This window comes from Lepisma saccharinum, chromosome 25 (genome assembly GCF_977018435.1).
Source record: "Lepisma saccharinum chromosome 25, izLepSacc3.1, whole genome shotgun sequence".
NCBI classification, from domain to species: domain Eukaryota; kingdom Metazoa; phylum Arthropoda; class Insecta; order Zygentoma; family Lepismatidae; genus Lepisma; species Lepisma saccharinum.
In genome coordinates, this window is record NC_139253.1 from 55,152,717 (window position 1) to 55,170,428 (window position 17,712).

The following is a 17,712-nucleotide window of genomic DNA, read 5'->3' on the forward strand; positions in this document are numbered from 1 at the left end:
CAGATTTATCAGACAAAAATCACATGCATGAATGCAGCCTAAATATTCGGTGGATCAAATGTCGTTCCACGGCATACAACAAAAAATTCAGGTTGGGGCCGTACTATGGTGTTGGACATCTCTCCGACGGGGCCCGAGTGGGTGCACCCTTCTGGTCAACAGGTCCTACCCCTTATAGTTCCAATAGACAAGAAAAAAAATGTCAATACATTTGAAATGTGACATTTAGAGGTTCATCAAATGTGTCTGCCTCACTAGAAATTTCTCCTCCCTCACCTCCTCACCTACCATATTTGTTTCTGGCACCGTGGTTGTGTGCAATGCATAATAGACCTAAAAGTTTACGCCAAAGACTGGCAAGATGATTTCCCGTTTAAGTGCCGTGCTTATTACAACTTCAAAATCAAATGTCTGGCAGGTTCATTGCATCACATAACATCTATAGTTCAACAGAGAACTATTTGTCAATCAAGACAAAATTCCCTGACTTTTTTTGACCTCGCTAATTCCCTGACTTTTCAAGGTCTCTCGCCACCCTGAAAAAGCAGTGTATAAAATTACATTTTAGTTTTAAGAGTGTGAATTTAATCCCAAATTTGATTCAAGAACTGCTCTTACTACACAAAATAAACATATCCCTTCTAACAGCACATTTATGATGTTACCAGAATATTAAGTTTACTCCTGTATAGAGGGGTCCATTTTCGCTTCTCAAATATTTACAGCAGAATTGATCAACATTCCGTGAATTGCATAACTCTCAGGATAATTCTGACTTCAGAAAGTGTCGTGTCAGTAAATAAACTCTAAATTTAGATTTTAAGAGATCCACATACTTATATAAGTAATTGAATAATTCACCACAACCAGATATTTGGTAGTTTAAATTATTGTAGTTAAAGAAAAAATAACATTTAAGTGCAACTGTACTTTCTATTTACAGCTGCCTGCAACAATAAGCTTTGATTTCTTTCTATTTTAGTCATCATCTGTGACCAGTCACCAAGAATAGAGCTATCTACCTCTCTCCCTCCCTAACAATTTGGAAGGAATTCTCAGTGGAAAGTCTCCACCCACACCCCTGGACACTGCATACATCCTGTTGTATGCTGCATGGTGCGATGCTACCAGTCTCGGTCTCTCTGTCTCACTGGGACAGCGATTTCTTTGCCATTTTCATCAATTGTCCCATTTGTTCGGCAATCGAACATAATTTGTCAAGGGCATGAATCAACTCTGAAGGGCCTAAATAAGATGAAAACATGTCTATTTATGCATGAACCAACCAGTTATAGCTCACAAGGTGCCACAGATGACCAGTGAAAAAGTTCCTAAATTTAGTGAAATTTTAGCAAATATTTCAAACTTATTTCGCTAATAATGTTTTCTTATCCTTCATCAGAACTGATAAAGGCAACTTTTTGGAAGTATTGAACAACTCGTCACAAATCTGTTTTTTGACATACCTCCCTTGTTATAAAATAATGATTTGTACAGAAGTTTAAGAAGAAAAAAAAAGGAAGGAAGGAAATCATATGCTGTTGTATTTACATTACGAGCACTTACTGAGAAGTGAGTTGTTGGAGGTCATCACAGTTTGTCTCTTTCCTAGCCTCATTGTTCCACCCATGTTACCAGGATTGTGCTCAGGCATATCAATCACAACAGGATGTTGGGTTTCTGCGTCAATCTCTGTTGAATTAGCATCCTTGTAGTCCAGGACATGTCTGCAAAGAAATAAATATTATACCATTGCACTCGCATCAAATAAACCTTGGTGCAGGGTGGTTACAAACAAGCAGACATGAAATTCCCTGACTTTTCCAGGTTTTCCAGGACAAAATTTACATTTTTCCCTGACAACTACAAACTAAACTAAATCGATGTTTTTGCAAATGGAAATAATAAACTCATACAGATCCACGTATGGTTTTGTTAAATACCAATATTATCTTCTATGAAATTGACTTAATTTCTCTATTCTCTATGATTTGAATTCAAACTGCAAAATAGTGAATTTGGAAAATTATTACAATTCACAAGCTAGGGAAGGATTACGGAATTTTGTCAAACGCAGTAAGTTTAAAATAAAATACTTGATTATTATTAAAGTTACGACTAAATGAGATAAGAGTGAAGAGTGATTGATTAAGAAATACAATTTGTAATTTATCAGTCTCCTTATACATTCTCGATATTATATGCTGATATTTTCACTGAGGTTTGAAACCCTCTGCTTGCAAGAACCATGAGTGCAGACTCATTTTTCAATGCATAAAGCTACTTCTCTCTTCTCTGTAAAGCAAACAACTTAACTCTTGCATATAAGTGAAACAATTCAATCGAACAAAATAAAGTGTCATATTTCCTTACATTATCAATGGTATTTCTGCTTCAGTACAGTATATCCAAGTGAAGTACTGTGAAACTGACAACATGCAGTTTTACCATTATTGCTGACGAAAAGGGTATGTAGGTATTATAAATTTAACGCAAGGAATTTATAGAATTGCATTGTATAGATACCTGATTTAGGTAACCACAGCTTAAAACAGGAACACTCTGTTAATAACAGCTTCTGAAAGTTCATATATGAGGGGCGTCCTGAAAAAAGCTCCAATGGTGCGTATACGCAGCACTAGTGGGCAGAGATAGACACACACACATGCAGGCAGGAAGAAGTGCCATGTAGCTGTAATCTGGTACAGTTGCAATGCAGCCGTTTTAGGACAGTTCTAGGTTAAATATTGCAGCTCTCATACAGTCTCCCACCGACTGCAATGAAGCCTACATTGCACGCTCAGAATTTGACACAGAGCCACCAGCAATCGTGTGAGGTATGCAGACCAGACGTCATGAGTGATAGTATGGTCAGATGATGGTGCAGACAATTCAAGGAAGGCCAATCGAAAGTGCACAACCCCATACAGATGAGTACACACGGGCCCTTTGCATCACTTCAGGTGAGAGATCTTGGACCACTCCCTGTACAACACTGGCCTTGAATGTACCGACTTTCATTTCTTTGTTTAACTGAAGAGGTTTCTGGCAGGGCAAGGATTTGACAGCTACACTGTGGTAGAGATAGTTCCAGTCTTTGCTGTCAGACACATATACCATTGGCATACAAAATTTAGTGCCATGCTGCGACAAATGCCAGAACAACGATGGTGATTATGCCGAAAATTAGGTTAAGACTCACTGTTACTAATGCAATAAATTACAACTGATATTCATGTTTAATTTATGCCTAATCGGTAGGGACTTTGATATTTTGTTATTTCTTTTCAAACTTGTGTATTTTCTTAGTTTTATTTTTTACGATAGGGTGTTATTTTCCCAAAATTCACATTTTCATTTTAGCTCATTTTCAGGCAAATATCTGAAATTATACCTTCATGGTGTTTTTAAACTACTGTTTCAAATTGTAAGTCACATGGCTTACGCCTCTTCGTGAGAGTTTGATATCTTGAAAGTTATTTTGGGAATGTTATTTTCCATACCCCTTTTTTAATTTTAAGGTAAGGATATTAGATAATGGAATTTTCCATGTATATACTGAAGGGTGCATAATGACCATAAGTGGCGACGCACCCAAAAAATTAAAATCAATCAATCTCCCGTGACAGATACCGATATATTATGGCACCAAAAATTGGCATTATGTTTTTTTTGACATGTTAGTGTTTACGTTACGATTCCAAAATTTCGCGTTTTTGTTTTAGAATATTTATCTGCCAAATATACCGAAACTTAATACACCACTGTGCTTTTAAACTATTATTTTAAATTGTAGGTCACATGGTCTACGTATTTTCGTGACAGTATGATATGTTGGAACAGATTTTTGAGGAAGTAAAAGTAAAGTGCTCCCCTGCACTTTGCCATGAAGGTGTACGAGGGTCACTATTTATATTTTGAGCCTTGGCAACACTGATTGAAGTTAGGCGCGATTTGATGTTTGCACGGAATCGTCTGGCATTATTGACCATAACGTACTTCAAATGTTTTGTCAATAGCTTCATTTGTGTTGTTTATGTTGCCTTGGAGATTGCGCGACAACAATAAAATGGAATTAACTCGTGAACATTTTCGTGCGATGATTTTTTACAGTTTTCGACGTGGATTATCAAGACAAGAGTGCATCGATCAACTTACTTCCACATTTGGCGATGAAGCCCCATCCTTTGCCACTGTGAAACGCTGGTATAACGAATTTAATCCTGGCCGCCATTCGCTCACCGACGAGATTCGCGAAGGTCGTCCAAAATCAGTTGTTGTTCAAAAAAACATTGATGCTGTGCAAAAACTAATACTGCAAGATCGTCATGTGACATACTGGGAGATTGAGGCAACCATAGGCATTAGTTCCACCAGCATATATAAAATATTACATGATCATTTAGCTGTGAGAAAGGTATGTTCTCGTTGGATCCCACACTATTTGACAAAAACTCAAAAAGACGCTCGCGTCAATTGGTGCAAACAAATGCTCAATAAATACAATCATGGTGCTTCAAAAGACGTATATAAGATTGTAACAGGTGACGAATCATGGATATATGCATATGAGCTGGAACGTAAACAGCAGTCGACTGTATGGGTGTTTCAAGATGCCCAATCCAACAAAAGTTGTTTGCGCTCGAAGAACATCGAAACAAATGGTCGCCTGTTTTTTTTTCGGGAAAACTGGTCATGTGACAACTGTGCCTTTAGAGGAACTTAGAACGGTTAACTCTGAACGGTACACAACAATTTGTTTGACAGAGGTATTCAGTCAAATACGGAAAACAAACAAATGCCGTCGGATCATTCTTCATCAAGACAATGCCCGCTGTCACACATCTCATCTAACAACCGACTTTATGAACAGTCAAAAAATCGAATTGATGGGTCATCTGCCGTACAGTCTTGATTTGGCACCCAATGACTTCTTCTTGTTCCCGAATGTCAAGAATAGATTGCGTGGACAACGATTTTCGTCAGCGGAAGACGCCGTTGATGCGTTCAAAAACCATATTATGGAGGTGTCTCAAGAAGATTGGAAAAACTGCTTTGACAAATGGTTCGAACGAATGCAAAAGTGTACTGACCATAAAGGAGAATACTTCGAAAAACAATACAGCAGTTTTCAATGCCAAATTCCTGTTTTTTCAAAATATAAATAGTGACCCTCGTATACACTTTCTTGATCACGGCTGAAGGTGGGGGTGATGTGATCAGCACCACGCTCCTGACTACCTTTATCCCTCAAAGTTTCCTCAAGGTATCATATGATGGTGTCTGGGAGCCGGAGCAGTTTGAATAGGTGGAAAACATCCCTGTTCTCCCCTGCAGGGGATCGACCCCAGGTCTCTTGCATAGTAGTCAGACGCCCTAACTACTGAGCTCCATTATTACTCGCTCAACAAATGCCGATGGTGCGCACTTAGCTAGGTAATTCAAAATATATCTTGTGCAACAAATACGAAGATGTGGTTCCCGTGTGACGGTAGATACGTACTCAATCTCCTGTTAGAACCATGCTACTTTGCTCTGTGACGCAAATAGTTTTGATAGAAGTTGAAAAAATCGTGGGAAATACATGATTTAATGTTGCTGTCAAAATTATTCCATGTATGTATAACTCTATAGTTGACTCTTGAGTGAAATGTTGGAAAACTAGCATGTTCTATGTATAAAAAAATTGGCCTAGAAAAGACAAGAATGTTGGATTTCATGGATTTTTTCGTTGTTTTAGGACATTTCTTTTTAAAAAAATGCTAAAAACACCAACAATTCACATTTTATGCCAAATTCGCATTATTTCGATATTTCGAACGGGTGAAAAATGTGTCCAGACATCATTGCACATTCATAAACATAAATTCGCAGCAATTATCATTTTTCACGGTTTTGGTGTTTGCGAAAAATCGATGTCCCTACTAATCGGAAATTACTTTCTGGCCACCCCTCGTATAAATCAGTACATGGAAAGTGAAAATTTAGCAGGGCTGGCAGAGAAAAGTCAAAATCTTGAAGAAAGTGATTTGCTTTTATGATTGAATCATTCAAGTATTAAAATATTTACGTATTTATTATATTTATTTCATAATATTGGACATTAACTTCACTCAATGAGAGATTAATGACAATCTCTCACAAGTTTAAACAGACAGGACAGAGAATGGTGTTAATTTCATTGCAATACTAGTGTTGCAGTAAATTTGAGGTTGGGAGCATGCACTTGCCAATTTTTATAACGTTCACCAATGCAGATTTATGTTTCACTTTTTCGTGATAGTATTCAATATATATCCCGTTTGGATCGATTCTTCTTGATATTTAAGAATAGTGCAATGTCATTGTAAATTTATGTTAACTTGTGCGAAACCAGTAATACGTCAGGGTGACAAAAGAAAACGTTCGTAAGCACTTCTACATTAAATAAGGTGAAGTGAGCCAGAAGAGTAATAAAATTCCAGCAGCCAGCATATTTGCAGTCTAAAGCTCTTCTTGTTTATGCATGCGATTTTTGTTGGATGTTGCAGTCCATGCAATTTCTGTCGCATGTTGTAGTAAGATACTTTGTCGGGTGGTGATATTTGACAAAAATCGTATATATCAATAGAACCCATTTGTTTCCATGTTCCTTCAGTTTGCCCAACAAAATGCCTTACTATGACGTCAGACAACTATTGGACGGCCCCACCCACTCTTATCTCCACCATCTGTTGACAAGTCCCCTTACTACTCGAATACGGACAAGAAAAAATGATAATTCAATGCATTTTCCATGTAATATTTAGAGGCTTAACCTTTACTCCCCCGATGATACCATATGGTATCATCAGAGTAAGGTCGTACTGGCCCGATGATACCATATGGTATCATGGTGCTGATTACGAAATGAATGTGCTTTTTGGACCTTCTTACTCTTATGTTTGGGTGAAAACTCTGACACAGGTCTGAAGCAAGCCTGGGAATTCATATTAATGACCAAGCTCCCCCCCTACTCACCCTCTCCGCAACATATCCATGCCACATTTCCGAACAGTGTTTCACATTTTGGCTCATTATTCAACTTGTATGGCACCCAGGAACATGAAACATGTTTCAATCTCTTTGGAAACGTCCATTCTTTGAAGAAAATACTAAGGTTTGCGCATTCTCCCCAAAATAGCAGGAGAAGAGGGGACAAACTCCAGATTTTTATGTTGTTTTTTTTTCATTGAAATTCGGTGGTCATGCCCCCAAACCCCCCTTCCTCGGTTCGGCATTCTGAATTGTACACGGTTGCATACTATGATGTTTTAGCTGCAAAACAAAGCTTATCCGAAGTAGATTGCTCCCATAGTGCCCGAGTTATAACAATTTTCCTCCAAAAATTCAAATTACCTATTTTTCGTAACAAACAAAAATCACATTTTGGCTTATTATTCAACTTGTATGGCACCCAAGAATATGAAACATGTTTCATTCTATTGAGAAATGTACATTCTTTGAAAAGATTACTAAAGTTCGCACCTTCTTCCCAAATAGCGGGAGAAGAGGGGACAAACTCCAGATTTTTGTTTTTCCCATTGAAATTCGGGGGACCGTAACAGATATTTACACCGGGTTTCCTCCATTATAAAGCCTCATCCATTTGAGAGATTTGTGACTGGCGATTTTATGGGTTGAGTGGTGAAAAAGTGCCATTTTTAGGACATATCCTCCGTAAATGGCAACACTAGCAGGTCGAAATTTTGTCAACAGATGCACGCAACATGTGCTTAAATATTGGCCATACGCCATGACACGGGTTAGGTGGTAGAACAGCCTCAGGCTGAACCTTGCCCAGGGAAATAAAGAATGAAGAATCTTCAAAATTTCATACATAATACAGCAAATTATCACAGTCGCCAAGGCGACCTGGCATTTTTCGAGCCCTGACAATAACCATTCTATTTTAAAAGAATATAATTTAAAAAACATAAATTATATTTATTAAGATAAAAAGTGAAGCAGGATCCTTACCTAGCAAATTCTACGACAGCAGCTTGCAGTCCAAGACATATCCCTAAAAATGGTTTCAATGTCTTTCTGCACCACTCACAGGCTACAATCTTCCCTTCCAAACCACGTTTACCAAATCCTCCTGGAACTATTACACCACTAAAGGATGGAAAAACAAACAGTAATAAATAGACTTCGTTGATATTCCATTAAAATTTCACATTTTTTAAAACACTAATGAAAATAAATACTTCAAATTCTTGTTACCAATAAACTAATAATGTGGAGGAACTGATTAGCTCTCTGTTGGGTTGAAGATTGATTCTGCAACAGCAATATAGTTCAGGCTCTGGGTGGAGGAGTGGTAAAAGCCAACAAAGATGTTGCAGGTAAGAATATAGATGATGCTGAAGGAGTGGCACCTTCCTTTTGGGTGGAAGGTATACATTTGCCTGGAGTGTTGAGAATGGGGTGGTTGCATTTGCGAGCAGGGGGTATTGTGGGGTAAAGAGCTATTGTGAACCAGGATGTTTTGGAGGTTGGCAGGAGGGAAGGGGGTGTTTGAAAACAACTCAAGGCTTGTCTGGAAAGATGTTTCTGGTTGATTTCAAATGTCCCTCCAACCTCCTGGTCCACAATACCCCTTCATCCACCAACACCTTAGTATTGAAAAGATGAGAGAGGGCCTACATATCAGCCACATCCCTAGGCTGAATAAGGTCACTCAGTAACTTCCCCAAACAATCCCCACATCCAAACCCCTTCTCATCACACTACCCCCTCCCCTCACAATTTTCAACAAGCCTAGTGGGAGAAGCATGGTTTTCCTCACCAACTGTATTCTGCTCTGGACCTGACAACTTTGCAGATCGAACACATTTCCATTTCTGCCATCTCTTTATCTTCAACTGAAGATGCAGCCATCAAAATATAAACTTTTCGAGTGTCTGGCAAGTGTTTCCTTCTCATTTGCATGCTATGAAGAAACAAATTAAGGTATTTTGTTAGCACACAGTGTGCATATATCAACCATTTTTTTTTTATTATTTTTTTTGTCGTAATCAGCATATTTTCACTGTTTAAAGTTTCAAACATTTAGCTATTTCAGAAGTGGTTCTCCTTCATTCTTGCATGCTCACTCATGTTGTTCAATCCTCTAGGGAAGATAGGATAGGAAGAGTGGCGGCTGTACAGTGAGGCAAGTGCAGTTCCTTTAATGCTAATATTTAGGGGCATACATATTTCGTTTTTGACGAAAAAACAAAATGTCAAAAAACACATTGTAGAGTTAATTTTTAATGTGTTTGGAAGGTGTGAGATGCATTTTGTTACCATGTTGTGTCATGAAATAATGCGAAATGAAGTGCAAAATGTGAAATAAACTCTTAAACACAGTTTATTTACCGACGTGACACCTTCAGATAAACTTAATACTCTGGTAACTACAGTAGAGTCTCGCTTATCCGACATAAACGGGCAGGCAGAATGTCGGGTAAGCGAAAATGTTGGATAATAGAAAGGTGTTAAGAAAAAGCCTATTAAACATCAAATTAATGTTATAATTTTACACATTGCAAACCTAATACAGTAATCATGTTTTACAACAGTACAGCCATGGGGTAGAGTCAGGAAAAACTATAAATAGACTACACTTATGCTCGCAACTTGCAGTACTTGTTGCCGAATGATGATTTTTTTTCCGGTGATATGTAGGATAATACGGAATGTCGCATAAACGGGACTCTACTGTACATAAATGTGCTATTAGAAGTGAAATGTTAATTTTGTGTAATAAGTGTAGTTTTCAAATCCAATTTAGGATTATATTCACAATTTTAAAACCAAAATGTCCTTTTATATATCACTTTTCATTCAATTTTTCACCGATATAACACCAACATTTTATTTACCGCTTTTGAACCTCAAATTGACTCCCTTTTTATACCGAAATTTTGCTTTTTTATTTACCAAAATTATGTGCCTCTACTAATATTGCACGAGGCTGCATATCTTGCATTTCTTTTCTTTTCTGGAAACCCATGAATAGTGTCTTCCTCCCCTCTTGCTGTGAAATGTGTACTATGGGTGTAACTAGAGTGCTGCAATGAGTGCTTTTCGCTCAAGCGGCAAATAGTTCACACGGACAACGCTAGATGGCACACAGAATTGATAGTTCTTCCGCTCAAGCAAAAAACGACCGAACTCTCGAACCCTATTAGTACAAGTATTTCCGTAATTTGTCTATGGTAGTGATCATCATCATGGGCTGAAACTACCTAAACTGACATTTCATGTTGCTACGATTATTTTGACATTGAAATGATGCTCAATTGAATGTTATAACTGCATTTTATTATTTCGGTAAGTGAACAATGATGTAAACATACTTGTTGCACTGTGATACGATATTTGTAATTGCTTAGCAGGTCTGTCAGCATGTGTATCCATTTTACGTTTCGGTCTCTAGATATTGCATACTTTCGTATGTGATGTACTTGAGTCTTACATAATGTATGAAATTATTATTTAGAATTGTAATTGCATAAAGTGGTTTCATTCCATGTTTGGATTTTAGGTTGACAGTGTCGCTTATCAGGCTCTGAAATACGGGACAATGCCAATCATTCCACTACGAGTGCGGTACGTTCGAGCGTAGCACACTCGAGCGTGGGAGATTCGAACGAGTTTGAGCGAGCGAAAGTGGTCCGATGCAGTACTCTAGGTGTAACCCTAAACTACTATGTAGTGTAGTACATCTTCTGTGTTGGCCTAATTGTAAGGTCATACTTGGGGCACATTCATGAAAATTTTAGGTCATAAAAATTCTAGCCCTAGGAATGAAAATTATCAGCTTTAACTCTTCTTGGATATTTTATTGTGTTTTACTATTTTCACTGTATCCGTTGGTTACAATCACATTTAATTTTTCTAAACTTTTGATTTGTCAAGTTGTTCTATTGCACCCATCCCAATTACATATTCAGATTACCTATTCACACAATTCAAAACATAGCCATACTCTGGCTGTGACATGAACACAGAGCTTTCTGAGCCACACTGTGAGTTGAAACACAGAATGTTCTGGAACAACAAGGTTGATGCTATGTAAAAGAATGGACAATCACTGGTTGCAAACTGAAAGTATACCATCCATGCTTCTTTCATCACATGACAACAATCATTTTAAAGAACTGAAATACTGTGAAGAAAACAATTACTTAGGCCCAGCTAGTGTTTATATCTTAAAACCTTTCTGAAAACAACTGTATAAATAACATTTGACTTGTTCTTTATGAATATTATTGTAATTGAAACTACTAAAACACTACAAAGTTCAAATTTTCCAATGACAATATCATATTTCCCAGTTAACAAAAGTAGTGCAAATTTACACACTTTCCTAACAAAATCCACAATTTTCCTGTTTAATACAATCAAAACATTTATTTTACTAGTGATATTTAAAATAACCCTTTCTAATATTCATTTCTATTCTTGAGATAGGCATTGTTATTATGACCTTAAATGATTCACATGGGACAGATTTATCGGTACTCTATCGGTATTGGCCGATATAGGCATATCGGCGTACACTACATAGCCAAAAGTCACCGGACACTCTATGCTGTTCACTCCAAAGACACGAGCCAGGAAACTAATAAGATGCCAGACCTCCCTTCGCTATTACAGCATTTACTCTTCGGGGCAGGCTTTCCACTACGTGCTGGTATATTGCTGGTGGATTTTTTCCCCATTCGTCCTGTATCCTTGTGAATAGTTCATGGGTAGTTTTCGGTCCGAGTGGGTCTGGCACGCAACGGACATTCCAGTTCATCCCAAAGATGTTCTATGGTGTTCCAGTCGGGGCTCTGAGCGGGCCACCTGAGCACATCCACCTGATTGCCTTCAAACAACGATGCAATGGACCCTGCTTTATGGTCAGGGGCACTGTTGTGCTGATAGAGAAAATGGCCCATTCCAAACTGTTAACACAGTGTGGGCAGTATGCTATTGTCTAAAATGTTCTCGTAAACACCACTGTTCATGTTGCCATTGACCAAAACTAATGGCCCGAGCCCAAACCAGGAAAAACAGCTCCAGACCATGACACTACCGCCACGGTCACTTACGTGTCCCGTGACTTTTGGCTATATAGTGTATTGGTAAAATTACAGATTATTTTACCGATCTGATATATCTATAAATATCTTATAATTTGGTGCAAAATTATCCCATTTGTTATAATTTTTATGGATAATCTCCATGCCCTACTTTATTAAAAGAAAGTAAATGTCTAAATTCTTTTGTACGACAGTCACCTGGAAACAAACATTTATTAAAGAGGTTAAAAAACTATTCAGGTTCTTCAAGGACCATCTGCAAATTTATATCGAATCGGTAGAATATAAATGATAGGTATCGCCAAATTTTATATCGGTATTGGTCAAAATTTCATATCCGCCCATCCCTAATTTGTACATTTTTAGTCATCAAAAGTTATTAATTAACAAGAAATGAACTTTAGGCCAGCCGCACACCGGATCAGATACAACAAGTCATTTTTGTTGCAAACCGACTCAGGGAAGGTTTAACATGAGGAACTTATAGCTGGCCGCACACCGGACGAAACATTTGACTCAAGTCGCCTCGAGTCACTTTGCGACAGTTTGTGAATGTCTGGGGAATTTGGTATTGCAAGGAGCAGCTTGCGACAAAATGATCTGCGCATGCGCGAATCCATTCATTGATTGATTGATTTGTTGTTAAGTCCACTTTATGTACAGTAAGGCTGATCAGGACTGGACCTACAGTTTAAAGTGGGATCCAAACCACTTGAGCCTCCACCGGGTATTATTGAACCCGGGACCCCTTGATTACAAGGCAACAACACTACCACTGCACCATCAGGGAGGCCCTAGCAAATCCATTCAAATCAGCTACAGGCATCTAGTTACAGACCGGAAACTTCAGGCCAAAATCTCCACACTGGGGGACAGTATCATGGCAACAATATTTTTATTTAATTGCAAATTAAACCTGATTATATTCTAACACAGGAGATCGCTGAAACAGAAAATCTGGATGACCATATTAATGTTGCCCTTAGAAAATATGCTAAATAGCTCATGTATTGTTATTTGACCTATGAATTAAGGTTTAATTGAAGGCTAAAGCAAGATGCTACTACCTTTTGTATCTGTATGAAGATATTAAGTCGTATTTTGAGATATTAAAAACTGACTCTATTCACAATATATAAAATGATACATTAATTCTGCTGTAAAATGTTATGTATTGTTAACCTGCTTCACAAATAATAAAACACACACCTAGACCTATTGTGTACATGGACAAAATCTGCAATCAGATTTTAGCTAACTAACAAAATGACTCGATGCTACGTGCCTTCAAGTATGTCACACTTTAGGTTCACAGCTTCTGTATACCACGGCAAATCTCAAGTGTTATGGGTCCCTTTCTTTGGAATGTAAATCAGAAAGCAGAGATATATATATATATGCCAATGGATATAAAAATGAGAATATATATTCTGAAACCTTCAAAATTTCAAATATTATATGCTTAAATTCTCAATACAAAAATTATATTCTTCTTGTAGGAAAAGAGGTAGGCTACTTCTTCTTCCTTCTATGGAGTGGTTAACTATTTCTTCTTTGGGAAAGGTTAACATCTTCTTCTATTCTAGGATTAATTACCAGGTGTGCTGGTTAATAATTCTTAATTTCATCGCAGGATGGCGCTGGAAGCAAGGGTTGGTGCACAGTCTCAACTGTTACGTCAGTGTGTTGCCAGGACAGTACCTATCAAAATGCCGTGGATGTGCAAAGAATCAATCAAAAGAAAAGCGTGAGCGAAAGCCATCGTATCCTTGTGGAAACGTACGGTGACAATGTCCTAACACAAGACGCATGTGTGCGTTGGTTTCGACAATTCAAAAGTGGTGATTTCAACTTGAAAGACAAAGATCGTCCGGACCAGCCGAAAAAATTCCAAGATGCCAAATTGCAAGCACTGTTGGACGAAGACGATACGCAAACGCAAAAACAACTGGCAGAGAAGTTAAATGTTGGTCGCCAAACCATATCTGATCGTCTTCATGCCATGGGAAAGATCCAGATTGGATGACAAGACACGGAAAAGGGATTTTGCAGCACGACAATGCTCATCACACACAGTGAAAGGCATCAGAGACACCATTTCTTCACTTGGCTGGGAATTCTTGCCCCACCTGCCATACACACCAGACTTAGCCCATTCGGACTACCACTTGTTTTCATCGATGTCTCACTCACTTTCCCAGCAACACTTCAAAAATTACGAAGATGTCGAACAATGGCTTGCTGACTGGATCACCTCAAAATGTGAACGATTTTTCTGGTAGGGCATCCACAATTTGACGGCCAGATGGGCAAAATGTATAGCTAGCGATGGCACATACTTTGAATAAAGCATTTGTTACCTTTCTCCCTAGATACACTTCTTTTCTTTTGGATCAATTAAGAATTATTAACTGGCACACCTGGTATTTCTTCTTTTCTTCTATAGAAGAATCATCTACTTCTTCTATTTCTTCTGTAGAAGGATCCTCTATTTCTTCATTTCTTCTATAGAAGGATCATCTATTTCTTCTATTCTTCTTTAGAAGGATCATCTATTTCTTATTTTCTTCTATACAATGGTTAAATATTTCTACAAAGGCTGTCGCAGAGAAGGTGAGACAGATTTTTTCCTGGCTTGGCAACACTGCCTATGGTTTCGGCACTAGTTGTGTCATGTAGGATGACTCATTCTGTTTCCGTAGCAAGTTGTCACATGTTGCGAAACCACGTTAGTGAGCAGCTGTGTTGATTTACGTGGAACGTGTTTAGTTTACCCCTCTAGGTTTTTCTGTATAACATTGCTTTTCGCGATGAGTATTCAATATGAACAGAGACATGCCATAAAATTTTGTTGGCGTTTAGGGAAAAGAGATACGGAAACATATGCACTGTTTCAACAGGCATATGCCGATCAAGACAGACTGAGTAGAGCCACAGTATTACCAAGGAGTCATTGTGACTCTGCGCCAGCACTTAGTAAAAAAGAGGCCGCATTTGAAGAACTCCTTCATATTGCACCATGATAACGTACACCTGCATACCGCACAGGTACGAGGGTGGTTTGAAAAGTTCTCGGAATCACCACCAGATGTCAGTGCTAGGACAACGAGGTTCCCGCATAGTAATAGGCAATCCTTTATTAATAAACACGTGGCACGTCAGTGTTCTGGGTAGAGATCTGTGGTGCGGACGTCACTTTGTAGTTGTTCCCGTGCAGTGCTTTGTGAAGATGGAAAAAATCGAGATTCGAGCGGTGATTAAGTACTTCGTAAAGAAAGGTATGAAAGCAAAGGAAATTCATGCCGATTTTCTGAACACACTGGGGGACTCTGCTCCTTCATATTCAACTGTTGCAAAGTGAACAAACGAGTTTAAATTTGGTCGGGACAGCTTAGAAGATGATCCACGTAGTGGTCGCCCAAAATGTGCTACTACCCCAGAAATTATTGAAAAAGTGCATAAATTGGTCATGGAGGATCGCCGACTGAAAGTGCGTGAAATTGCTGAAGCTATAGGAATGTCATCCGAACGGGCGTATCATATTTTAACAGTTGAATTGGATATGAGAAAATTATCTGCAAGATGGGTGCCGCGACTTTTAACACAGGACCATAAACGCATCAGAGTGGACATTTCTGAACAATGTTTGACTCGTTTTAAGAGAAACCAAACAGATTTTTGCGCCGGTTTGTGACGACAGATGAAACGTGGGTCCACTACTATACCCCAGAGACAAAACAACAGTCAAAGCAGTGGAAACATGTTGATTCACCACCACCAAAGAAAGCAAAGGCAATACGGTCGGCCGGAAAGGTAGGCGTCAGTGTTTTGGGATGCGAAAGGGATTCTGTTGATCGATTATCTTCCCACTGGTCAAACAATTACGGGACAATACTACGCTAATCTCCTCGACCAACTAAAGCATAAGATACGGGAGAAGAGGCCAGGTTTGGCAAGAAAGAAAATCATCTTGCATCAGGACAATGCACGCCCTCACACAAGTGTCGTTGCCATGGCAAAATTCATGAACTTGGTTACGAATTGTTGCCTTATTCACCTGATTTGACTCCCTCAGACTTCCATCTTTTCCCCAAACTCAAAAGTTTCCTCGGTGGACGGAGATTCTCCTCAAAGGAAGAACTAATAGCTGAAGTTGACACGTATTTCACAGGCCTGGAGGAATCTAATTTTTGAGATGGGATCAAGGCATTGGAACATCGCTGGACCAAGTGCATTAGTGTACAGGGAGACTACATTGAAAAATATAAAAAAATCACTCTTGTAAGTCGTTTCTTTCTATTCCATTCTGAGAACTTTTCAAACCACCCTCGTATTTCTGGATTACGCGATGAAGAGAAAAATAGAAATTTTCCAGCATACAGCCTGGACCATGCAACCTGCGACTTTTGGCTATTTCCACTTTTAAAGGCTGCTTTACGTGGTCATCATTTCATGACGAACAAAGAAGTAATCACCGCAGCTCAAGTTTTCTTCAGTTCTCTACCTAACAACGAATTTTCAAAGACATTCACAAAGTGGCAGGAGCATAATGGATGCTTGCTTAGCTGTCAATGGTGCCTATTTTGAAAAAGATGTACGTCTACTAGATATGGCTGATTCTGAATAAAAATGTTGTGGTTTGTAATTTTTTTGTTTCATTTTAATGATTCTTGGAGGTATCCATGTACATGCTTGTCTTTTAACTGCTACGCAGTCACGACTTTTTGACCTATTGCGCTCATTTTGGTCTCAATCGGCAGTTAATGAAACAAATTTTCACCCTAGTACATTTGCTAGCCAATGGATAGGGAAGTCATACAAGTTAAGCAAGTGGGTACCCTACACATTGTCGGCAGCCAACAAGGAACAACGAGTGACAGCACACATTGTCGGCAGCCAACGAGGAACAACGAGCTACAGCACACATTGTCGGCAGCCAAGAAAAGTGGGTCCTCTATGACACTCCCAAGCGTACCAGACATTGGTTGTCGCCACGTGACCCTGTTCCTCACACCTCAAGACCACCTCTGCACCCACGAAAGGTTATGCTCTCTGTATGGTGGAATTGTCGGCAAGTGGTGCATTACGAGCTCCTTCCACCTGGTTAGACCATCACTGCTGACCTCTACTCTCAGCAGTTGCAAAGGGTGCACCGTGCATTGTGGCAGAAGCAGCCGGCATTGGTGAATCGCAAGGGTGTGCTGTTCCTGCACGACAATGCCAAGCCACATGTGGCAAAGAGGACCCAGGAGACCTTTCAGCAACTTGGCTGGGAGACACTGTGCCATCCCCCATATTCACCGGACCTTGCATCAACAGATTACCACCTGTTTCATTCCCTCGACAACAACCTCCGTGGGAGATCTTCACAAATGAGGGAGACTCACGGACTTCTTTGCATCCAAGCCCGCCGAGTTTTATCACCAGGGTATTGTGCAGCTGCAGGAACGTTGGCAAAAGGTGTTGGATGATGATGGAGATTACTTCGAAACCTAAAGGTACGTACTGCCCACTGTATTGCTCTTTGTTTATCTAGAACAACAAGAACTTTTTTGGTTACCTTGTACTATTCTTATGTAGAAAGGATCATCTAATTCTTCCTCCTCGCCAGAGA

At 39.0% G+C, this 17,712-nt stretch overlaps 1 protein-coding gene across 3 annotated transcripts in view; it reads right to left on the reverse strand.

The window, feature by feature from the left end:
• The window catches only part of Ctps (CTP synthase), a 126,966-nt gene that overhangs the window by 47,180 nt on the left and 62,074 nt on the right, over window positions 1-17,712 (reverse strand). For all 3 annotated transcript variants that reach the window (XM_083111339.1, XM_083111338.1, XM_083111340.1), the window contains exons 10-11: window positions 7,999-8,136; window positions 1,567-1,727 (exon numbers count right to left, since the gene is read on the reverse strand). In XM_083111339.1, the coding sequence (XP_082967465.1) occupies window positions 1,567-1,727; window positions 7,999-8,136 (299 nt within the window). The remainder of the gene's footprint in view (window positions 1-1,566; window positions 1,728-7,998; window positions 8,137-17,712) is intronic.